This window comes from Mustela lutreola, chromosome 6, assembly GCF_030435805.1.
Source record: "Mustela lutreola isolate mMusLut2 chromosome 6, mMusLut2.pri, whole genome shotgun sequence".
NCBI classification, from domain to species: domain Eukaryota; kingdom Metazoa; phylum Chordata; class Mammalia; order Carnivora; family Mustelidae; genus Mustela; species Mustela lutreola.
This window is the reverse complement of record NC_081295.1, coordinates 53,162,280-53,188,911: the sequence shown is the minus strand read 5'-3', so window position 1 is coordinate 53,188,911 and position 26,632 is coordinate 53,162,280. Positions and strand designations below refer to the sequence as shown.

Genomic DNA, 26,632 nt, shown 5'->3' with positions numbered 1-26,632 from the left:
TAGAAATCAAGGGTCTGACACTTAACCTTCAGAGTCACCCAGGTGCCCCGTTAAATTGTAATATTTTAAAAAATAAATTAAAACAAAGCAATCTATAACACATAAAAATAAAATTATTTCCAATTGGAGCTACAATTACACAGAAAAGAACTTTTCCAAGTAACTTTTTAAAGATCTTATTTATTTGACAGAAAGAGCAAGCGAGCAAGAGCAGGGGGAATGGCAGACAGAGGGAGAAGCAGGCTCCCCATTGAGCAGGGACCCCCAATGCAGGGCTTAATCCCAGGACTCTGAGACCATGACCTGAGCTGAATGCAGATATTCATATGATCGCATATCTCTATAGAGATACACCTTAAGGATAAAACAATTGCAAAAAAAATATTTTTTAACCATTTTCAGTAATCATATTGTGCACAATGATGTTATTCTGAAATTATTCTTCAGGATAAAGCAAATGAGTAATTAGGATATGTAATTCTTTGTGTCATTAAGAACCAGTATTCTTGACATGGAAGAAAGGAAATAAAAATGTAAGAAAGTTTTAGTAAAAACCCCATAGTCTTAAAGTTGAATTTGATGTATTATTCAGGATTACTATTTGATGTACTATCCAGCATAATTCATAATTCTTCTTAAAAAGAAATTCCTAGCTGTCTTCACTGAAAAGGCCTACTTGGTAATAAGCATCCCTGGAGCCTAGACTATGTTGATTGAAGTATCATTTCACACTAAAAGAAGAGAAGTGGCTGGTTCCAGGTCTACGGCAGAGAAAACATAAGGTGAGCCTTGAAGATCTTACACCACAAGGCAAGGAAGTGCTCAAAGAATGGTGAAGTCGTGTCTGGATTCAAAGAGGCTTCCAGTAGCTGAATCTGGGGTAATCTGAGCACCAAAGAGATCAAAAACAGTAAAGGATCAAAACATGTCAAATTAAAAATAGAGTCCCTGATGGCACACAAAAGAAATAGAGATAGAAAAGTTCAGGAGGCTGGTGGGAAGAAAAATTCTTCCTGATAGAGGAATGACAGCTAATAATTGTAAAGGAATGAAAGAATTTTCTTAAACTAATCATTTTGTCCTCCCCAGTGTAATAACTGATTTGGGCAAGAAGTATTAATGGATGATAAAACCATTGGTTAAAGGTTAATGAGGAACAATATATTCACCTGGTCTCTAAGTACCCCATAATATGCCTATCAATTTCAAAGAGGAAAATACATCTTCAAATTTGAGCCAGCTGGCAGTCTGCCCTTAACTAATGATTATCTATTTTGTACCACCAAAAGTAAGACAAACTGACTTACTGAGCTTCCTAATGTGAGGCAATAAGTACCCATCAATTATGATTCAACCTCTTCAGAAATATTTAATTTAAACCTAATCAAAAGGAAATCATAAGACAAACTCAGAATGTAAGACAGTTACAATGTCATGAAAAACAAAACAAGGTAGAGGGAATGTTCTAGATTTAAAGAGACATGGCAACAAAATATGGTGTATGAACCTTGATCATATCCAAAAAGCAAAAACAGCTAAAAACTTATTTTGTTTACAGTTGGGGAAATTCTAATATGAGCTGTAAAGTAGATGATATTATGAAAGTATTGTTTTCTTAGATTTGTTAAAATGGTAGAAGAATGTTAGGAAATGCATTCTGATTGTCATGATGCCTTCAACTTATCTTCAGATGGTTCAGCAAAAAAGCATGTGCATACATACATATATAAATTATTCATAGATAAAATAGAAATACTACATATATTTACATGCATAATACATTACATATGCAATTTAGAGACATATGTATTCATTATGCTTGTCTTTCAATTCTTCTAAGTTTTTTAATTTTTCAAAACAAAAATCTAGAAGAAAAAAAGAGCTATTTGCTAAGAATGTTGTAAAACTGAAAAATTGTGTAAGGCAAAAAAGAAGTGCACAAATGTCATGACTTTTAAAAGATGGTGACATCATTCTCTGTTGTGGCAATCAGGAAAGAATTCATAGAAGGCAATGCATTTCTAAATGTAAAGATTTGGGGTTAATAATGGCCTTAGAAATTTTCTAACTAAACTTCCTCAGTTTGTATATGAGAAAACTGACACAGAGAGACTCAGTGGCTTGTCCAGATTCAACAAATGTTTAGTACAAAGCTATGGAAGTTAAAGCACACAGTCCATAGTGGTTTCCATTAATCCATTTATTGAGCAACTTCTACTTCTACTTCCCATTTGAGATGGACAAAGAAGGACATGTTAAATAAGGAAATGTATAAAGAACTCAATCATTACAAATTTCAAAATAAAATTTAAAATTGGTTGGGCAAAGGAGAATTTAGAATCGCTGGCTTTGAAAACGGAAGGGTCCATGAAACAAGGCATGTGGACAGCTGCAGAAGCTGGGAATTCCATCAGCTGGCAGCCAGCTAGGAATGGTGACAACTGCAGTCCACACTCGCAAGAACCGCATTCTGCCAACAAGCCAAATGAGCAAGGAAAAGGATTCTCCCCTAGAGACTCCAGATAGGAATACAACCCTAAGGACACCTTGATTTGTAGCTCAGTGATGCTCATAGTGGACATATGATCTACAGACCTGTAAGATAATAAATTTATATTGTTTAAAAAGAAATTGGTGGGGGACACCTGGGTGGCTTGATTGGTTAAACATCCAACTCTTGATTTCAGCTCAGGTCATGATCCCAGGGTCATGAGATCAAGCTTCTCATGGAACCTGCTTAAGATTCTCTCTCCCTCTCCCTCTGCTCCCCACCCCATACCCATTCACATGTGCTCGCTCTCTCTTAAAAAAAAAAAAAAAAAAAAAATTGGCTGGACAAAAAAGCGAACCAGGGATTTATTAGTTTGTATAACTAGAAAGAGCAGGTATAGAGACTAGTGACAGGCCTCAGATAGCACTGGATTAGAACTCAGATTATGTTGATCATTTCCTTCATATTTTGGCTCTACCTCTCCTTGTATGAGGATCTCAGTGTTTCTCTTTAGAGACAGATTTCCCCACAGATACTCTAGAACTACTACTCAGTTCAGCAAATTCAGAGAAAAGAGAGGACTTCCCTTGCAGTGTTCATATACATAATCACAGAGAAGATTACTGATTGTCCTAGATTGCATCATGTTTAAAAAAAAAAAAAAAAAAAATCCCTGGCCTGAGGGACAGGGCACCGTATGTGGCCAGATCAGGGTCACATGCAACCCCACCATGCACAGTGCACCACTCCTGCTCGCCCACCCCAGCCCTGCCAACCACATGGAATGAAAGAAGGACAGATTCCCTAAGATGAAGGGTGAAAAGGAATGCCACATAGACAAAAACAAGAAGTAATAATACAGTGAGTAAATGACGGGAACAAATTATAAAGGTAAAAATACCATAAACTGTTACAGGAAGTAGGAAAATCTCAATTCTGATAGGGTTCTAGGAACTAGTGAGAGAAAAGGTCCTTGAGGTTGCATTGTAGAAGTTAGTGAAATAGTGAAATGACAGGCAGAAGAAAGCAGTGCTTAATAGGATAGAAAGTGAAGAGCCATAAGCCTTGAGAGAAAGAAAGATGAAACACAATGGCCTAATTTAATCCGGGATGTGGGAAGATTATCAGTCATCAGTGAATGACAGTGTTTCTCAAAGTGTAGTCCTTCGCCCACCAACATCAGAAATCACCTGGGTACTTTGTTAAAAATGCAAAATCCTGGGTCCCACCCAAATTTACTAAACGAGGATCTCTAAAGTTGGGTCACAGGTGAACATCACAGGCATTTCTATATTCTAAAAGCTGAGAACAAATAGGGTTGAATTTTTGGCAGAAAGAAGTGTTTAACAGGATACATTTCCAAAACGTTTTAGATAATTGAACATCTCCTACTTAATCCCTGATGCGTTTTTGTCTATTACTATCAGAGTGGTGGGCCAATAATTTAGCTGCTCTGAGCCACAGCGACCCAGGATATAAAAAGTAAAATTTGGGCTAATAATTAATCTCCTTTAACATGGTATCATGCTTTTTAAATCCTGTTTCTTGAAGCATTTCTACATCCATTTGCAGTAAAGGGTTAATTCAGCAGGCTTGGGTTGTTGCTCAAACATGGCGCATTCCAAAGAAAGCACTGTCCTTTGATGCTCCTGGAAAAAACTTCTGCCTTGGGGTAGCCTGTCTAAGAGTGTTTTTATGTGCCTCCAGCTTTGTGCTATGCTGCAGCAGTTTGGATTTTGCAAGGCTGGATCCCCACATAAAAATACTGATTCCCAACTGACTGATCCCCACCAAAAATACTGGATACCAAGGCTCAAAAGAGTTTCCCTGGTTCACTATTTGCACATGTTGTCACATATCATCGATGGGAGAAAAGGACATCCACCTAGGACTACACTGAGAGGCAACACCTAGAAACTTGTTCTTGGTTCCCCCAGGACTTCAGCCATGTGTATTTTCCCGGTGATGACTTCAGTCTTCATCCTTTCACTGTAATAAGTCTTAGCCATGAATACAACAGCTTTTCTGAGTTCTGTGAGCCCTTCTAGCAAATCATCAACCCCGAGGTTGGTCTTAGGGACCACTGACACAACATTATACTTTCATATTGTGGCTTCCAATTCAATTAAGCTTAAATATTGTTTAAATAAAACATTTTGTATTAGTTTTTCATTCTGTTGCCCTTTGACCCAATACCTGTTAGAAATTTATCCTAAAGAGTTCATAATGAAATAAGGACAGTCCTATCTCAATTTAAAAGTTTATTATAGTATAGTAGAAAATTGAAAACAACCTAAATTTTTTTTTAAAGATTTTATTTATTTATTTGCCAGAGACAGAGGGAGAGAGAGAGAGCGAGCACAGGCAGACAAAGAGGCAGGCAGAGGCAGAGGGAGAAGCAGGCTCCCTGCTGAGCAAGGAGCCCGATGTGGGACTCGATCCCAGGACCCTGGGATCATGACCTGAGCCGAAGGCAGCTGCTTAACCAACTGAGCCACCCAGGCGTCCCTAAATTTAATGAACGATAGTTAAGTCCATTTGGTAGAATAGTTATTAAAATGCTAAATTAAAGAACACAACTGTATCCAAACCATGTGTGCATATAGACAAAGATTAAAAGAGAACATCAACAAATATGATTTTTTGTAGTATTCAGACATTTTTAAATGCTTATTATTACTGTAAAAATTGTTTTTTTAATAAGCAACTAATTGTAAGAGCCAAATTATAAATGTAATTCTTTGGTTTATGGTACTAATTCGGTATTTTTAATATAAACTACTAAAAAACCATCTTAACTAAAAAAAAAAAAAAAAGAGCACATATAAACCATCCATTAACTAAAACAGATATTCTATGTTCTATGTGGAATCCAATTTCCAGCACAGGATTAGGAAATAAGAGAGTGGAATCGCTTCTCAGCCTTTTGGCTAAGATCAATAAGAGAGTGGAGCAACGTGTTGTAGAAAGACACTGTATGCTAGGGTCACACCCACGTCGTTGAGCACCAACTTTACTTGCTACAAGCTATGAGGTCATGAGCAGTCACCTTTACCTTGCCAAAACTGAGTTTCTTATTTGTTAAGTGGAAATAATGATAATAAATGCTTTTATGGTTACTGCCACAATAAGTGAGTAAAACACTTAATGCAGTGCCTGCATAAGAAAAAGCTAAATAAATTTTCAGTTTCTGCTCTCTCCCTCAGTTCTACTCTCAAAGATTGCAGATCTTAATTTACATATTTTTAAATGCTCTTCTCCTGTGACACCTACTTTCCATATCATATTCATTATAAAGTAATGTAATCTTATGGCATAAGTAACGATGACCCGATCATTATTTTATCTTAATTTTTTGGTGATTGGTTTAAGGATTGATAGGTGCACACATTACTTTTTTTTTTCATTTAACTAAGTCATAAACCCAATTTTCAAAATCAAACAATCTCATCTGAACCTGTTACTAATTTTCAAATCCAAAATAAAGCAATGTTAGCCAACAAATATTTATCAGAGGCCATTAATGAACAAAAACCAACAAAAATAGAAAAATAATGGAATAAAATAATAGTAGAAATCTTACCACAGCCACTGTCACTGCTTTCCAAAAGCTTCTGGGCATTGTATTTTGCTAAGAATTCAAAGATAGAAAATTTTAGAAACTGTTTCTCTATTTTTAAGTGCACAACAGAAAATTGTGTTCAAATTGTCTTTCCTTGGTTAGTTCAAAAGCAAAATAAAATGATAGTGCACAAAGACTTTCATCCAGTTTGCAAAGTTTCATTGTATATCCAGCCTATCTGATATGTTACTTTAATTATGTTTTTGTGTGGGAAGTGTTGTCTCTTACCAAAGCATGCTCTTTATTTGGTCAAACAGGAGCTTCAGAGAAAAACAAGTAAGACAATTTTCATTTTCTTACTGGTGGGAGTCAAATCTGCATTGAAGAAATATTTGTCATGCTTACCACATTTTTGTTACATACTTGTCTCAGAACCAGTGTACAACTTTGAAGGAAGAAGAATGGCTGCTGTGTATAATGTTGGAGAAGTATTCTCTGCCACCCATCTTCTCTCCTACAGTATAATCAGGCCAAACTTTCCAAAATATAACTTTAATTCTGAATCTTGCTCAAAATTTCCTACTCTTCCTTTTTTTTTCTTACTTGACAACCAGGCTGTCCAGCTCACCTTCAGTGATTACTCTCAACAAAAGCACCCAATAACAAAATTAGTCCACCTCTATACTTTTCTCATCCTGCTACAACTGGTTAGAATCACTTTTATCTAAATCTTAATCATCTCTCAAGACCCAGTTAAAGCCCTCTATCATTCATAAGACCTTTCCCAGTCTTCATGGTTCACACATTAGCTCTCTCTGAAAGTCCATAACAGCTTTCATCTGAACTTTCCTTTTGGCATTTAATAAAATACTCTCTTGTGCCCTTGCCAAGTCTTTTTTTGATCCACCTTCTACTCCAGTTCCTAGAAAATAGTAACTGTATACCATAAAAACAAAGATGATTATTATAACTGTGACAGATTGTATTATTGATCATAATTATTCACTCCTTCCTTTATGAATAAAATGTTTCCCCTTCACCTCTGACCCCTATGAACTTTGGACTTGGACATCTGACTTGTTTTAGCCAATGGAATATTTGATATGCATCACTTCCAAACAGAATCTAAAGGAATTACAAGATTCTAAAAGTTTCTTAGCTCCTGTGCCCACTACTATCAGAAAAGTATGTTGTGCATAAGGTTTTCCTCTAGTTTAAGTCCCAGAGTAAGGAGGAATATGGAGGAAATTAAGCCTGCAGTCTGGGGAACAATCACAACATCCAACCAGTAGCTGACAATGTGAATGTGAACAAGAAAGAGATATTTATTTTTTGTGATCTGCTGAGAATTTGAGATTGCTTATCACATAACTGATATAATAACTAATATTTTGTAGGTACTATGTTCTATATCCACAATATCTCATCTAACTAACACAATAATCCTATGTGTTAACATAGGAGAAAACAAGGACAAGAGAGGTAGAGTAATTAATACAAAACACAGTGCTGTAAAATTTTAGTATCTGACACATCTAGCTTTGAAGTTAGATTCTGCCACTTATTGAATATAATATTATCAGCATAATATAATCTCACTAGAATTCAGTAGTACATAGAATAGAGAGAGTGCTTAAGTTCTTCTCACTGCACCTCTAAGGGCTGTTGGAAGGATTAAATTAAATAATGTGAATGACTAAATAATTAAATAAAGAAGTATATCTTAAGTTATGTCACCTCTATATTAGACACTTAGATAAAAACTTGGTATGGGTAGTTTAGGAAGCATGTATGAAAAAGTGGGGAAAGTGAGGTGGAGAATGAAAAGATCAATAAAATGTTTAGGTTACTACTTGGGGAATGGGCTCAATCCCACTAAGGTAGGTATAAGTGGAATATGTCTCAGATAGTTAAGTAAGTGCCTGTCTGACCCAACCCTTTCACAAATCACAACAACAAACCTCAGACAAAAACAAAACAAAACAAAAACAAACAACAATAAAAACAAACAAACAAAAACCAAGCAAAAACAGGAAAGTGAAGTCACTGGAAAATGAACCAAAAAAAAGTGAACAAGTGGATTCTGGAAGAATCAAAACTTGGAAGGACCAAAACAGGTGAGTTTCCCATCATTACAGATGTTAGTTACCCTGAGGGCAGGTTGAAGTTAGCACCACACAGTGTGTCTAAAACTCTAGTATAAAGCAGTCTTTCCGGCCTAATAAATCAGACGATGGAATTTAGAACAGCCACAGATCCTGGAAAGTTGGGAAAGTGGGAGCTAAAAAAAGAAGAAAACCAGAAAGTAGGAGCCCTGAATTCTGTTTATAAACTCTGTTACAGTCTCTGAACCACTCGTGAATGGGGCAGACTCCAGTACCTCAGCTAAGACAAAAGGAATGAACAAAGATGAGCTTCTGCTTAAGACAAAGTGTTTACAGTTTAAGTCTGACCAATGTTCCACTCAAAAATATAATGAACAATTTTTGGAGAAACATAGAGTCTCACTACATAACATTCTACAATGTCCAAGACACAATAAAAAAATTGCTCAGTTATAAAGAATCAGGGAAGTATGACCCATTTTCAAGAGACAAGACCATTAAGCAAGACGAATTCCAAAATGATAAACATGCTCAAGTTAGCAGACATGAATTTTAAAGCAGATTTTATAATTCTGTCCATTGAAATTAAAAAAACTCTGTATTAATAAAAACATAAAGAATCTCAGCATTAAGAAAAAAACAGAAACTATTTAAAAAAAAAAAAAGAACCAGCAGGAAAACCATGAACTAACAAAAATGCAATTTTGAAAATAAAATTTCATTGGTGTGCTTAATATCATATTGGATATTATAGAAGAAAGAATAAGTGAACTTGAAGATAGGTCAATAGAAATTATCCAGTCTGAATGACAAAGATGTTTTTGTTGTTGTTTTATATTATCAAGTCTTTAAAAACTTTAGAACAATAACAGAAGTCTAACATACATGTATCAGAGTCCCCAGAGGAAAGCATAGAAAGAAAGGGGAAGAAAAAATATTTGAAATACAATCACCAAAATCTTCCAAATTTGTGAAAGACAAAAATGTACAGATTCAAGATGCTCAAAAGGAGAAATAAAAGAAAGCCACACCTGGACACATCATAGGCAAACTGCTAAAAAGCAACAATAAAGAGTAAATCTTTAAAGCAGTCAGAGAAAAATGATATATTGCAACTATTTGACTGTGAACTATGAACAGAACTATTTGACTATGAACTGACTTCTCATCAGAAGCTGTAGACAGGGCACGTGGGTGGCTCAGTGGGTTGAAGCCTCTGCCTTCGGCTCGGGTCATGATCCCAGGATCCTGGGATCGAGCCCCACATCAGGCTCTCTGCTGGGAGGGGAGCCTGCTTCCCACTCTCTCTCTGCCTGCCTTTCTGCCTACTTGTGATCTCTCTCTCTCTGTCAAATAAATAGATGGAATCTTTAAAAAAAAAAAAAAAAAAGCTATAGACATCAGAAGACAAGTAAAACAATGTTTAAAGTGCTGAAAGAAAAAAATACACTGTCAATTCATTATTTTGTTTCAATGAAAATGTCTTTCAAGTATAAAGTTAAAAATAATATATACTTTTATGCAACAGAAAACAAAAAAACTATAAAAAATGTAAAAAAAAATTCTGTGGGCTGAAAAAATTGAAACCAAGTAGAAACTTAAATCTTCACAAAGATATAAAGAGCTTTAGAAATTATTACAATGGATAGATATAAAAGACCATTATTGTTCTTTTAAAAACTATGACTATTTAAAGCAATATGATATTGTCTTATGCAGTTTATAATATATGTTGATGTAAACCATATGACATCTATAGCATAAGGGATGGAAAAGGAGGTAGTTAATTGATCTATAGAATTGTATGGTATGGTTTTTACACTTTTATGTCAAGCAGCCATATATATTTTTTATATATTATATGTTATATATATACATATATATACATATATATAATGCGAAGAGGTCTAGCTAAAAAAATCAATAGATAAAATTTTTTAAAAGATTCAAATAATCAAAAAGAAGGTAGACAAGGAAGAACAGAGGAATAATAGAGGACACAAACAAAAAATAAACAATAAAATAGCAACTCTAAGTCCAAACACATCAATAATTACATTAAATGGTAATGAACTATTGGGGTGCCTGGGTGGCTCAGTCAGTTAAGTGTCTGACTTGTGAGCTTTGTTCAGGTGTTGATCTCAGGGTTGTGACTTAAAGCCCCTCGTTGAGCTCCATACTGGGCATGAGCCTACTTTTAAAAAAATGTTAATGAACTAAATACTCCAATTAAGAGGCACAGACTGGGGCGCCAGGGTGGCTCAATGGGTTAAGCCTCTGCCTTCAGCTCAGGTCATAATCTCAGCGGAGAGCCTGCTTCCCCCTTTCTCTCTCTCTGCCTGCCTCTCTGCCTACTTGGGATTTCTCTGTGTGTGTGTCAAATAAATTTAAAAATCTTTAAAAAAAAAAAAAAAAGAGGCACAGCCTGTTAGAATGAATAAAAAAGTAAGACCCAACAATACCCTGTCTACAAGAGATTCACTTTAAATATAAAGGCACAGGTTGAAAGGAAATGGAAGGAAAAGTCATGCTGTGAAAATAATAATCATGAGAAGACTGAAGTGGCTGTATTAATACCAGACAAAATAGACTTCAAAAAGCATCCCACCAGAGAACAAAGAAGCTATTGTAGCAGACACTTTGGTACGCTCTTGTTCCTCTTCTCATTTCAGCTTCAGTCATGATAGAAACTTCTGTGTGTGCTGAATCCACCCCACCTCAAGCACTGGTGCCATGTTTCCCTACTTTTCTGCCCACTGCCTTCTAAAGCTTGAGAAGTTTGAGCAACCTACACATAGGCCCACCCCAAAAGTGTTGGGGAATTAATGTCCCTTGTGACAACATACAACAAACTAGAAGTGAGGATAGCAGATAATTATAGATATTACAAGCCTCCAACCTTCTGTCTACTTAGAGACAGGTCAAGCCTTCCTATCTACTCTAAAAAAAAAATTCCCAAGTCTTCTACACTTTCTGGCTGTAGTGCCAAAAGGTGGCAAAAAGTGGATACTGATTCAGCTCCACTTTTTTTCTTTTCTTTCCTTTTTTTTTCCAAAAGTAATATAAGTTTAAATTCACCAACTCTTTATTCTTCTAAGGATCACTTCCACAAACCATAGCAATCTCTTTTCAGACTCTGCCACCCTTTAGCTATTTGTACATCATGTGCTACCTGACAAAGTTTCTGTCCTCTTTCATCAGAATCAGCTTTGAATACAAGGATTCTACTCAGTTTACCTTGATTCCATTACCTTTTGATTAACACTCCCAACTAAAAGTCCCAAAGAAGTATAACATCATCTTTCATTCCCTCTTTAACATTAAATTTTATGTTGTATAGGATCTGGAGAATGACCATAAGCACAAACCGTACAGGAATTTGCAATATTTTCATGACCAGTAGCCAACTTTAGTCTACTCATGAATCTCTTCCACTCACAAGGAAAAGGTGTTACACTTCTTTTATTTAGTTAAAATTCCCTCTGCAAGGAAACATTCCTGCTTCAAAAGTGTTAATCTCCCTCTTCAGCCAGAAAAATGTAAACAGTCTCTTATCAAACATTTTCATGCAGGTGCCTGGGTGGCTCAGTCAGTTAAGCATCTGTCTTTGGCTCAGGTCATGATGCTAGGGTCCTGGAATTAACTCCATATCAGGCTCCCTGCTCAGCGGAGAGCCTGCTTCTCCCTCTCCCTCTGCCTGCTGCTCTGCATACTTGTACTCTCTATCTCTATCTCTCTGTCAAATAAATAATAAAATCTTTTAAAAAATTTTTCATGCATCTTACATTTTCTGGACCATAGTCTAATCCATCAAATGCATGAGTGTGTAAGCTTGTCTAGAATGACATGTCTGTGCTAGCAGCCACTAGGTCCTAAAGAAGTTCCTAGTGAGAATATTCCATCACTAATTTAAACAGGCAAACTTCACCAAACTCTACCTCACTCCAAGTTAATACCTGCATGTTTATACCTCATGTCTCAAAAAGTTTCCAACACTGCCAGGTAATTCCCACTAAAGTCATTCCTTACTATTACTTAATACAACTATCACTTAATACAAAAGAAACACTCTCTGGTAAAGAGGATTGGAAGATAGAGGCTTCCAGTTATGGAATATATAAGTCATGGGAATAAAAAACATAGCATAAAGAATAGAGTCAGGGGCGCCTGGGTGGCTCAGTGGATTAAGCCGCTGCCTTCGGCTCAGGTCACCATCTCAGAGTCCTGGGATCGAGCCCCGCATCGGGCTCTCTGCTCAGCGGGGAGCCTGCTTCCCCCTCTGTCTCTGCCTGCCTCTCTGCCTACTTGTGATCTCTCTCTCTGTCAAATAAAATAAAATCTTTAAAAAAAAAAAAAAAGAATAGAGTCAATGATATTGTAACAGCACTACATGATGACAGATAGTAGCTACACTTGTGGGGAGCACAGCATAATGTATAAACTTGTCAAATCACTATGTTGTACACTTGAAAGTAATGTTACATGTGTCGATTATACTCAAATAAAAAGAAAGAAAAAAAATTTTCTGATTTATGGTTCCAGAACATTGTAACAAAGGTAAAATCATTACTCTTGTACAAATATGTATAATAGATATGTATTTTACTTAACATATTAATTAATAAGCAAATTATTAAGGGTCTTTTGTGGTTCCATACAAATTTTAGAATTGTTTGTTCTAGTTCTATGAAAAATGCTGTTTGTATTTTGATAAGGATTGCCTTAAATGTGTAGATTGCTTTGGGTAGTATAGACATTTTAACAATATTTCTTCTTCCAATCCATAAGCATGGATGTCTTTCCAGTCTTTGGGTCCTCTTCAGTTTCTTTCATCAGTATTTTATAGTTTTCGGAGTATAGGTCTTTCACCTCTTTGATTAGATTTATTCCTAGGTATCTTATTATTGGAATGCAATTATAAATGGGATTTTTTCTTAATTTCTCTTTCTTCTGCTTCAGTATTGGTGCATAGAAACACAATAGATTTTTATAGTTTCATTTTGTGTCCTGAGATTTACTGAATTCATTTATCACCAAAAACTTACTAGTTTTTTGGTGGAGTCTCTTGGGATTACTATATATTATCTTTCATCTGCAAAAAGCGAAAGTTTTACTTATTCCTTACTAATTTGGATGCCTTTTATTTATTTATTTATTTATTTTTTTGTGGCTTGATTGCTGTGGCTAGGACTTCCAGTACTATGTTGAATAAAAGTGGTAAGAGTGGACATCCTTGTTGTGTTCCTGACCTCAGGGTAAACACTCCCAGTTTTTCCCCATTGAGGATGGTGTTAGCTATAGGTTTTTCATATATAGCCTTTCTTATGTTGAGGTAGGTTCCCTCTAAACCTACTTTATTGAGGGTTTTTTACCATGAATGGATATGGTACTTTGTCAAATGCTTTTTCTGCATCTATTCAAATGATCATATGACTCTATTCTTTCCCTTATTGACATCATGTTGATTGATTTGTGAATATTGAACTACCTTTGCCATTACAACCCAGGAATAAATCTTAATTGATCATGGTGAATTTTTTTTAATGTATTATTGGATTCAGTTTGCTAGTATTTTGTGGAGGATTTTTAAATCTGTATTCATCAGCGATATTGGCTTGTAGTTCTCTTTTTTTGTGGTGTCTTTATCTCATTTTGGCAGCAGGGTAATGCTGGCCTCATAGAATGAATTTGGAAGTTTTCCTTCCTTTTGCCTTTTTTGGAATAGTTTGCAAAAAATAGGTATTAACTCTTCTTTAAATGTTTGGTATAATCCACCTGTGAAGCCATTTGGTTCTGGGCTTTTGTTTGTTGGGAATTTTTCAATTAGTGATTCCATTTATTTGCTGGTAATCAGTCTGTTCAAATTTTATTTCTTCCTGTCTCAGTTTTGGTAGGTCATATATTTCTAGGAATTTACTATTTCTTCTAGTTTGTCTGATTTATTGCCATATAGTTTTTCATAATATTCTCAAAATTGTTTGGATTTCTGAGGTGTTTGTTGTTACTTCTCTCATTTTTTTATTTAAAAAAACATTTGAGGGGTGCCTGGGTGGCTCAGTCGTTGGGTGTCTGCCTTCGGCTTGGGTCGTGACCCCGGGGTCCTGGGATTGAGCCCCACATCAGGCTCCCTGCTCGGCAGGAGGCCTGCTTCTCCCTCTCCCACTCCCCCTGTTTGTGTTCCCTCTCTCACTGTCTCTGTCAAATAAATAAATAAATAAAATCTTTAAAAAAAAATTTTTTTTAATTTGAATTACTGCTTTCTACAATGGTAGAGTTATGAAATAGCTCATTTAAAGAAAATAAAAGGTAAAAAACCCCGTAGAAAAAAGATAAGTAGTATTCATTGCAAATAAACCCAGTAATCTCTTTTTTACCCATTTAAAAGATTTTCTCTAACAATCTCCTTTGTCTCCGTTGTAATCATAATAATCTCAAAAATTATTTCTGTACACATAAAAAGGAGCTAGTCTCATTAGTTTGGACCTAATTATTTGCACAGATGCAGCAAGTATTAATTACTCATATAGACCTCCATGAGATTACTTTGCAAATCTACAATCATACAGTATTGAATAGTACTAAGACCACAATATTAACTTCTTCCTGGAAGTTTTCATAAGGAATCTTAGACTGAACTTCTAAAAGACTCTCTTCTGCTATCCTTAGACTATGAAACAAAACCCAGGAAATTCACTTGACCATAATACACCTGCAAAATCTGTAAATTTGGTGAATTTCTTTCTTGTGGTCCCAAACATTCTCTTAGGTTCCCAGCCTACGTAACCTTCCTTACCAACTATGACATGAGGTACTATAAAGCAGGCACCACGTCAGGTTTCTGTGAAGGGTTTGGTAGGCATTTCTTCCATAAGTAGTGAACTTTACTCATTTATTCTTAAGTAATTTCCACTCCTAACATGGGGCTCAAGAGTCACATGCTCTACTTGACTGAGCCCGGCAGGTGCCCCAAGAGGATGGATGGATTCTTTATTTTTTTTTAAGATTTTATTTATTTATTTGACAGAGACAGAGAGATCACAAGTAGTCAGAGAGGCAGGCAGAGAGAGAGGAGGAAGCAGCCTCCCTGCTGTGCAGAGAGCCCGATGCAGGGCTTGATCCCAGAACTCTGGGGTCATGTCTGAGCCGAAGGCAGAGGCTTTAACCTACTGAGGCACCCAGGCGCCCCAAGAGGATAGATTCTTATCAAATATATGCAAACAATATTTTTCCATGAAAAGTAAAGACTCTCAGTAAAGTTTTTTATTGCATTTTTTAACCTTATTTTTGCTTTGAAGATATAATTCACATACCATAAACCTCACCTTTTTAAAGCATATGATTCAGCAGCTCTGGACATGCACAAAGTTGTGCAACCATCACCACCATCTAATTCCAGAACACTTTCCTCACTCCAAAAAGAAACACCTTATCTATTAGCAGTCACTCTCCATTTCCTTCACCCCTGTCAACAATTAATCTATTTCTGCTTCTAAGGATTTGCCTATTCTGGACATTTTACATAAACTGAATCATATAATATGTGGCCTGCTGTGTCTGACTTTACCACAATATTTACCATAATATTTTCAAGGCTCATTATGTTGTAGCATGAATCCGTATTTCATTTCTATGTAGCTGAATAAACAGTTGTATGGATATACTACATTTTGTTTAGCCATTCATCAGTTGATGGACATGTGGATTTTTTCTACTTTTTCACTATTATGAATAACACTGTTATGAACACTTGTGCCTGTAGTTTTTTCTGTGTAGTTGTCTTCATTTCTTTGGGGTGTATCCTTAGGGGTGGAATTTCTAGGTCATATGATAACTCAATGTTTAGCTTGCATTTCCAGACTGTTTTCCAATAATGCACCATTTCACATTCCCACCAGCAGTGTACAATGGTCCCAGTTCTTCTACATCATCACCAACACTTGTTATCATCTGTCTTTTTTAGTACATCCAGTGAGTATGAAGTGGTAGTATATTATGAGTTTGATTTGCATTTCCCCAGTGACGACTGGTGTAGAGCATGTTGAGCATTTTTACTGGCCATTAGTATATCACATTTGGAGAGTTGTCTGTTTATATGCTTCACCTATTTTTAATTTGTCTCTCTTTTAATTGTTGAATTATATGAATTTGTTAATATATTTTTGGTATTAGACCTTTATCAGATGTATGAGTTGCAATTATTTTCTCCCATTCTGTGAGTCATCTTTTCACTTTCTTGGGTCCTTGGAAGTAAAATCATTTTTAATTTGATAAACTCCGTTTTAGGCATTTTAACAGGCTCCCCACTGACCAAGGAACGGGACACGGGACTTGATCCCAAGACCCTGGGATCATGACCTGAGCCAAAGGCAGGTGCTTAATCAACTGAGCCACCCAGGTGTTCCATTTTTAACCCATTTCATAGCTTCTTTTCAGACCCAGATGTTATAAATGAAGGTAAATAAAATTCTCTTTCAAATTCTCACATATTGGAACAAACTGATACTTTAAGATTGCCTTTTTTACCCTTCTTATGAGTGTGCAACTAAGTTTTCCAGATGTTAATGACAAATGATATCACAGATTGAAGGCAAAAGAAATAGGAGAACCAAGCTATATCTATTAGCCAGATAGCAAAGAGATTTAAAAAAATTTAAAATGGAACAACTCTTCTTCTTAATTTTTTTTTAAATAGAGTTATTTTCATTAAATATGCTATTTAGGTTAACGTGCAATCAGTTCAAGATTGTTATTTGCAAAAGAAGCAAATGTTTTAAAGATTTCTCAGTTTTAATTTCTAACATGATAAATAATGATAAATATAACCTGCTTAGACAAAAACTCATTAGTTTTCCTTATAAGTTTTCAAAATTTGAAAGGATCGAGACAAAAGGGTTTGAGAATCTCTGCATTAAGATAAAATTATATTCTTTATTTTAAAGATTTTATTTATTTATTTATTTATTTATTTGACACAAAGCCAGAGGGAAAGAGAGAAACAGAGACAGAGATAGAGAGCAAGCGCAAGCACAGGGAGAAACAGGCAGAGGCAGAGAGAGAAGCGGACTCCCTGCTGAGAAAGGAGTCCAATGTGAGGCTCCATCCCAGGACCCTGGGATCATGACCTGAGCCAAAGTCAGCCGCTACCCAAACACCCCTATTTTCTTTTTCTTTGAAGACAAAAAAATCCTCATAAACATTTATATTTTTCAGTCACCAGTGTTCACAGTACAGTTTCAACCACTTACAGTAATTATAGCTTTTAACCAAAGTAGTCAACTTCTACTTCACATAAAGAATTGGAGGAAAGAAAATAATTGAAAACTTGTAAACATAAACAAGCATTGTAGAATAACAAAGCTCATAAACATACATAACAACTTCTTAAAGCTAAACACACCATTAAAGTAGCAAATGTGATCACATTCATTAATTCAACCCAAAGATCTACCCTCTCTATAGCATATTAAGCATATTAGCAAAAGTGCATAAATTTAATACAATGCTTAGTAACCAAAATTTCAGAATTGCTTCCTAGTTAGAAAGTACCACCTTACTCCAGATAGAATGGACAAAATTAACAAGACAGTAAACAACAAGTGTTGGAGAGGATGTGGAGAAAGGGGAACCCTCTTACACTGTTGGTGGGAATACAAGTTGGTGCAGCCACTTTGGAAAAACAGTGTGGAGATTCCTTAAAAGATTAAAAATAGAGCTACCCTATGACCCTGCAATTGCACTACTGGATATCTATCCCAAAGATACAGATGTAGGGGAAAAAAGGGCCATCTGTACCCCAATATTCATAGCAGCAATGGTCACAGTTGCCAAACTGTGGAAAGAACCAAAGTGCCCTTCAACAGATAAATGCATAAAGAAGATACGGTCCATATGTACAACGGAATATTATGCCTCCATCAGAAAAGATGAATACCCAAATTTTTTATCAACATGGATGGGTTCAGAGGAGTTTATGCTCAGTGAAATAAGTCAAGCAGAGAGAGGCAGTTATCATATGGTTTCACTTACTTGTGGAGCATAAGGAATAACACAGAGAACTTTGGGAGCTGGAGAGAAGTGAGTTGGGGAAAATCGGAGGGGGAGACGAGCCATGAGAAACTGTGGACTTGAGAAACAAACTGAGGGTTTTGGAGGGAGATTGGGTGAGCCTGGTGGTGGCTATTAAGGAGGGCACGTATTGTGTGGAGCACTGGGTGTGGTGCATGAACAATGAAACTTGGAACACTGAAAAAAAATTAAATTAAAAAACAAAAAAAAGAAAGTATTTGATATCAAGTGACTGCACAGAAATTAGGTTAATATTAGTTGAAGGGTATAAGCTACCTGAAGATTTTAGAAATTATGTTTAAACTGGCACACTCCAAAAAATTATTACATATGTAAAAGTTTGTCAAAAAATGATTCAATTTTATTGCACACAGATTTATATTTTTTATAATTTTAAACATTATAGAGGAGTAATGTTAGCTTATTTGTTTGTTGTATTGTGGGAATTTTAGGAACATTTGTTTTATACAGGCACTTATTTAACTCTGAAACTCAATCAGAACAGTTTCTTTAAGAGATTGTGTAATTTAACTTATTAATATTCTCCAGACATAAGAAAACATTTCATATGCCCAAAATGAGAAAAAGTTCTTTTTAAATTACAGACACTCAAATAACCTGTCACATAGATATAGACACATAGCAAACTTATAGCTTAAGTTCCATGTGTAATAGTAAACACATAAATACAAAAACTCACCAGTACAGATATCAAAGAGCTGTACTCCTTCCCAAATTTCCTATCATCTGTCATTTATAAAAAATAAATTTATCATGCATTTACAGAGATTACCATACTATAAGACTAAATTCCCCCATTGCTGCCATCAATAGGGAATACTTAGCTATCATGACAAACCCCAAGCAAAAACAAAGCACAAAATCTGCAGAGAGGAAAAAAATAGAGAAACAGAGTCAACCAAGTTAAAATTCTACTTTCACTTGAGATTATTCTGGGATCCATGAAAAACTGTACCTGAGCTTAAATAACCCATGAGTTACATATTTATTTATTTACCTACTTATTTATTTAAGAGGAAGAGAGAGCATGTGTGAGCAGAGGGGATAGGAGGGGCAGAGGGGGAGGGAGAAGGAGAAAGAATCTTGAGTAGACTCTGCTGAGTATGGAGCCCCACATGGGGTTTGATCTCACAACCTTGAGATCATGACCTAAGCCTAAACCAAGAGCTGGATGTTTAACTGATTGAGCCACCCAGATGCCCCAAAGTGCACTTTTCTAGCAATGCAGTTTACTTGGCTTTGTCATTGGGCATCTCAATGGATGATCACCAAAACTCTTAAGGATTATTCTTTTTTAAGGTAAAATGACTATTGTACAAATAAAAATGAACACATATCAAAGATTTAACTCATTGATTAATGAAGGAGCCAGAAAGATCTTACAAATGACTCAAAGAAGAATCTAAAGAACAGACATATATAGGTCATCAAAAATGCTGAAATAATTTGTTAATAACAGATATAGAAGGGAGGTCTCTCCACCACACAAAATTCATTTTTATTATTTTCAATTTCATCCAACTTACAACATTTAAAAGAGCTCTGTTAAAGACAATGAATGGTAACAGACCACTACAGCACCAGATAGCCTGGAAGGGTTCACTAAAGAATGTCCAGTATTCCATTGAAAAGACACTCGGTAATCTTTTTCTTCCTTTTTTCCTCCATTCCAAAATCTTTCACAATTTTGCCTGACCACTCACAAAATATCATTAAGACAATAAAAACCAAAAAATTGTATTTAATGATGTGGAAAGATGTTTACTATTATAAAAATTAAAAAAAAAAAAAAGGAAGGACCAAAGATGGTTCCCTAAAGTAAAAAGGACGTGGGCATAAAGAATATGTATATTTTGTATAGATGTGAATGAAATACCTCTGGAAAGATTTTAAATACTAACACTATTGGTTGCTTCTGGCAAAAATAACAGGATGACAAGAGATCAGTGGTGAGAAGTTTTCCGATATATACACATATATATCTTTTTATGTTTTTGAATTTTGAAACATCAGATTATATTTTTCAGTCAATAAAGTAATCTTTTAGAAGAAAAAATAACATACTTCCACATGCTAAGTAACCACAGAAACCTCCCTCTACTTTTTAGTCTCTTTTCCTTACCTACTCCCTAATTCTTTATTCTTTATATCTATTTTTCCATACATAAAGCATGATATGACTAAATAATCACATTCTTAGAATTCTATTTTCATTAAAATTTCACAGCAAAAACCTTGAACCTAATAGTCAAATCTTAAGAATAGCTTGATGTCAAAAATGATAAATTTTACATTATGTGTATTTTACCACAATTTTTAAAAAAGAAAAAAAATACCTTGAGTTTTCTGGGCACCAAGATGATTCTTTTCCCTGTAATAAGTCCGGACTGTGTCTCTCTATAACAGACAATTTTGCCAAACCCAGGATGTGTGAGGAGCACAGGCATATAAAGAACCCCAGGGTGGGCTGTAAAGAGAAGCATATTAGAGCAGATCAATCCACCTTTGTTGAATGAATTAACAAATTACTTCTGATCATCATTTAGCACTGTTTCCATATTTTAAGAGTTTGATTCTTTGATCCAGTGTTTATCCTACTTCTCGATCCATCAGATAGAGATCAATCTGACATAAGCCTGGAGATGTATCCTCTTGGATTCCACCAGGAGGGAGAAGTATTCAACTTATTCCTGTTATAGCAGATTAATCTGAGAGACTGACTTACTCCCGTCTCCTGCAAAGATTAGGAAAAGTTGCTTGATCCTCCAGGAATTCTTTCAAAATTCTGTGTGCACTTCTCATGGTTGTAACCTCTCCTTCTAATTTGGTGGCAAATGCAGCTTAACCTAAAAATATCAAAGGAAGACAAAGAAAATGTTTTCTCTCCTCAGAGACTTCCAAAAAAACACAGTTATATTCTAGCAAATTCTTAAAACACTGAGCAAAAAACTTAAAACACACAAATGCACCCCAAAAGATGTCCAAATGCAACATTATATTCAAATAGTACAACTCTGACACCAAGTGGTAAAAAAAAAAGAAAAGTATAAGCTCTGACTAAAAAATGCTGAGCTGGTATTTGGGATATTTGGTAGACCAAATAATTTATATAGTCATTGCTATGTTACCGTTCGAGACTCATTGTCAATACCATCCTCCAACTAATCATTAAAAAAAAAAAAAATTAGCATTGCTCCCTAGAGGTGCTGTGAGAATTAAATAAGTTAGTAAAAGAAAAAGAAAACTCTAATGCCTGGCATGCAAGTACTAAATAAATGTTAACTCTGGTTATTGACTAATTTTATGTCTACTAGATGATAGGGACACTAGGCAAGCTGTCCTTGTACCCAGGGTACAGGAGTGTAGAAGGAAAACAAGCAAAAAAAAAAAGGAAGAGTTAATAGGGTCTATGATAAACAGGGTTAGTAGATGTATGGAAGACACACAAAAGGGAGACATCAATTCCTGTCAAATGTTTTCTCTAAGTATTGCTCCTTCCTCAAATACAAACTTTTAACAACTGTATTAGTAGTCTGTGATCCCTAGTCACTGGCCGTGAACTATTGACCCAGTGTTGGACACCTGTCCTGAGGTGGAGCCCCTCAATATTTTGCTTCTATAAATTAGCACTTGAAATGTCTATATATTCATTAGTCTGAGATGTCTGCTTGAGTGAAGGATGTAAAATGTGTGGTAAGGTGGTCATATGTACAGAGAAATAGGAAGTCTACTTAGAAAGAAAAAACAAAAAGAGAGGCAGAGATGAGAAAATCCATGTGTCTCCATAAAAATAGAATTTTCTTTTGAGGAACAAGCTGCCTAGAGTCTCAGCTCTTCGTTCATGATTGGAAAATGGTCAGAACTACACCCTGCCCTTGAATCTTAAACAATATCTTTAAAATATATTTGTACTCCTTGCTAAATCTTGCCCTAGCAAGTTTGTTACTTTCCACCGAAATAATCTTAGCTTAGACATCAGATAAACTCGGACTTAACTTCCCATCCAATATGTTATTGAATAATTCTGTTTAAATATTTGGGTACCACCATTACATAATATAATTATATACTATTGGTCAAATTTTGGTTTTCACTAATGGGGTGGCTGCATTTTTGTAGGATGTAAAAGCCTATCAATCTTAATTCTTTGATTGTGAGGAAAGTATGTATGTAAACCTACAGACCCAAAAAAAAAGCTCATTCGAATTTAAAATTTTATAAACATTGTAATTATTTCATAATATATACATATCAAATCGTTGCGTTGTACACCTTAAACTTACACAATGTTATATGTCAACTTCATCTGACTAAAGCTGGGAAAATTTTCATGATAAAAAACTAAAAGAGGGGGTGCCTGGGTGGCTCAGAGGGTTAAACCTCTGAGTGTTCTGGGATCTCAGGGTCCTGAGATCAAGCCTGCTTCAGGCTCTTTGCTCAGTGGGGAGCCTGCTTCCACCCCTCTCTCTCTGCCTATTTCTCTGCGTATTTGTGATCTTTGTCTGTCAAATAAAATTTAAAAATCTTTTTTTTTTTAAGATTTTATTTATTTATCTGACAGACAGAGATCACAAGTAGGCAGAGAGGCAGGCAGAGAGAGAGAGAGGAGGAAGCAGGCTCCCTGCTGTGCAGAGAGCCCGATGCAGGGCTTGATCCCAGAACTCTGGGATCATGTCTGAGCCGAAGGCAGAGGCTTTCACACACTGAGCCACCCAAGCACCCCAAAACTTAAAAAATCTTTAAAAAAAAATAACTAAAAGAGGTAAAACATAAAAGTAAATAAATTTTTGCAAATATTTACTTAAACATTTTCCTGGTTGATTAAATTACCATATAGGCAAAGTGTGAAGTTTATGTTTCACAAGCATGACAATAGTAAGGTAAAACTGACAAAAAAATTCATCTGGTGTAGAGTAGAGGTCAAGTAAGGAAGAGTGCTATATTTCTAGCAATCAGTTCTCCACAGCTTATGCATGTGCACCCCATGGCCATTAAATTTAAGAAGAAATATAAATCAAATTTTGGAAAGTAATCTTTAAATTTAGGACACACAGAAAGTTTTAAGAAAGAAATCATCTAAAGTACCACCACCAACAGATAATTCCTTTATTTTTCTGCTCAAATATAATTTTTACAGAGATCATAGTAAATGCACAAGGTTTTACCTTTGCCTTTTCCTTAATAACTTGTGAACATTCTCTTCATTGAAAGATGGAAGGTAGTAGGAAAAAGAGAAGTTGACTATAGAATAGCCTTGTTCAGCTACACCAAGGACACCATTTTTAAGATGCTCTTATGCTGTCCAAAAACTTTTAGAGACACAAGACTCTAGCCAAATATGGTGCCTACACACACACACACACACACACACACGCACACACACACACTCCCCTATGTCATGCCTAAATAGGGAAAAACAGTTAGGGTCACAGTTCTGTGAACAGTTTGCTAGCTAAAGAGGAGAAGAAGCAGAACATATCAAACCATTGTTCTATTCTAAGCTTGGGTTACTTTTATGAGTTCCTCAAATATAGGGCCATGTTTTATGTTCATATCCCCCAAAAGCATCTATCCTAGGTTTGTATAAATGGTAAAAGAAATGCATATTCTCAATTCAGAATAAAAGACACCTTCAAGATATCTACCCAGGTCCCTCAAACCCTTCACATCTAGGTATGATCAGCTAGAATTTCTGTTCCACATTCTTTGTGAGTCCCTAACCTTCCTCAATTCTTCTACATATCTATTAGGGGGCGTTTTGTTCATTGTCATCTCTGTTTTGATGTTTGTTTCTTCACTGATCCTGCTTTGCACCAAGAACACTCAGGTATGAAACTCAGGCTTTTACTCAATTCAAAGCACATACCACCACCCGCCTCCCCCAAAGAGAGAGAGAGAGAACATTTATTTAGCAAACTTTTCCTGATTCCAGTAAAATTACAGAGGATTGAGAGACATGTGTCTCAGGAATGATTTTCTTAGTATGGTAATCCCCCTGTTATCCATGGAGGATGCATTTCAAGACCACCAATGGATGCCTGAAACCACAGATGGTACTGAATCTGATCCACACTATGTACATACTACACATACATACAATGTTTTTTCCTATACTTATGTACCTATAGTGAAGCTTAATTTATAAATTATACACAGTGACAGATTAATAACAACTAATAGGGGCACCTGGGCAGCTTAGTCATTAAGTGTCTGCTTCAGCTCAGGTCATGATTCCAGGGTCTTGGGATCAAGCCCCGCATCAGGCTCCCTGCTTGGCGGGAAGCCTGCTTCTCCCTCTCATGCTCCCCCCCTGCTTGTTTTCCTTCTCTTGCTGTGTGTGTCTCTCTCTCTCAAATAAATAAATAAAAGCTTAAAAAAATAACAACTAATAATAAAATAGAACAATTATACTGTAATAAATATTTGTTTATGTAATAAATATTTGTGAATGTGGTCTCCCCCCACTCTCAAAATATATTTTTTAAGTTTTATTTATAATCTTTACATCCAATGTGGGGCTCAAACTCATGACCCTGAGATCAAGATTCAAATGCTGACTGAACCAGCCAGGTACCCCTCAAAATACCTTATCGTACTGAACTCATTGTGCTCCTTGCCATGATGTGAGATGATAAAATACTTACATGATGAGACAAAGTGAGGTATATTGTGGTGCATTGTGATATAGCCTCAGGCTACTACTGACCTGACTTTGTCAAAAACGAGATCACCTACTTCCAGACCAGAGCTGACCAGAGAAAGCAAAACTGCAGATAACAGGGAACTACCATGTTAACAGAAATTCAAATAGCAAATAATAGACATTACTCTTCATAAAAGTCCTTTTAAGGTTATACTGGTAACTTTTCACCAGTTGTTTTATTCTTTTTTTTTTTTTTAATTTTATTTACTTATTTGACAGACAGAGTTCACAAGTAGACAGAGAGGCAGGCAGCGGAGGGTAAGGGGGGGGAGCAGGCTCCCTGCTGAGCAGAGAGCCTGATGCAGGGCTTGATGCGGGGCTCGATTCGGGGCTTGATCCTAGGACCCCGAGATCATGACCTGAGCCAAAGGCAGAAGCTTTAACCCACTGAGCCACCCAGGCACCCCCAGTTGTTTTATTTTTATCATGCCCAGCCTAAAGTCATTCTCTTTCATTTCTATCTTATTTCTCAGTTCTTTCTTTCCAAGTTGTCCCAATGATGTGGAGAATAAAGGTAAAAGAAATACAGAAAAAAATTAAACTTCCTTATAACTTACAGCCTTCTGACAAGTACTTGTGATAGGCAGGGTAACCTTCCTCCAGAAACTCAACTGACTCAATGTTAATACTTTATCAGAGACAGGGTGCCTGGGTGGCTCAGTCAGTTAAGCGTCTGACTCTTGATTTTTGGCTCATGTTCATGATGTCATGAACATGTATCAGGCTCCGAGCTGGACATGGATCCTGCTTGGGATTCTCTCTCTACCTCTCCATCTGTCCCTACACCTTGCTCACAAGCATGCGATCTCTCTCTCTCTCTCTCCATAAACAAACAAATAAATAAACAAAAATATATAAATACTTTGCTAGAGGAAGACAACCTTAGCTTGACATTAGCCCAACCTCCAGGATCCTATAAAAATTCCTTTGGAAACTTCCCTTATCTCTACCCAAAATACCCCAAAGCTATATGTTAGCAATCATTATCCAAACATGTGGCCCACTGATATATACCTGAAGGGTCCCATGACTTAGAGTTTCTAAAGAATAGTAAATGACCTTCTCCTAACCACAGTTAGCCCCTTACAGCCCTAGAAACCTTGCTTTCAAATTCCTTAGACTTCTGCTCTCCTTAACCCCCTCCCAACTTGGAAGTATATATAATCAGTCACTCCTCACAATCCCAGTGCAGCTCTTTCTGCCCACAGGTCCTATACCCATGCTTTGATTTAAAACCACCCTATTGGTACTGAAGCTGTCTCAAGAATTCTCGAGTGAATTCTATTCACTCCTGAGCTCCAACATTTCACATCACCAAGAGCTCCAAATTATCTTCCTCTATAATAAAACACTTGTCAACAAACCTAGAAAGGGATGAGCAGAACAGTAACACCTTCAGTTTAACTGGATCTAAACTTCTGGTTTAAAGAATAAAGTAGGTAATTCCCTCATCTTCCATAAATCACTTTAAAAACCACCATGATAGGGGCACCTGGGTGGCTCCAGGCAGTTAAGCATCGCCCTTCAGCTTGGATCTTAGACTCCCTTTCAATGGGGAGCCTGCTTCTCTCTCTGCCTGCTCTCCCTCTGCTGGTGCTCTCTCACTCTCTCTGATGAATAAATAAATAAATAAAATATTTTTTTAAGATTAAAATAAGTAAATAAATAAATATATAAATAAAACC

The 26,632-nt window shown here is 36.0% G+C and overlaps 1 protein-coding gene and 1 long non-coding RNA gene across 3 annotated transcripts in view; one reads left to right on the top strand and one right to left on the bottom strand.

Moving 5' to 3' along the window:
* Positions 1-20,673, bottom strand: part of FILIP1 (filamin A interacting protein 1) — a 227,904-nt gene extending 207,231 nt beyond the window's left edge. For both annotated transcript variants that reach the window (XM_059177257.1, XM_059177256.1), the window contains exons 1-2: positions 20,581-20,673; positions 6,075-6,122 (exon numbers count right to left, since the gene is read on the bottom strand). In XM_059177257.1, coding sequence (XP_059033240.1) covers positions 6,075-6,113 — 39 coding nt within the window. In that variant the 5' untranslated portion in view covers positions 6,114-6,122; positions 20,581-20,673. The remainder of the gene's footprint in view (positions 1-6,074; positions 6,123-20,580) is intronic.
* Positions 649-7,018, top strand: LOC131833682 (uncharacterized). Its single transcript, XR_009354570.1, has 3 exons — positions 649-782; positions 6,371-6,389; positions 6,486-7,018. It is a non-coding gene; the product is annotated as an uncharacterized LOC131833682 (long non-coding RNA).
* Positions 20,674-26,632: the final 5,959 nt, after the last annotated feature.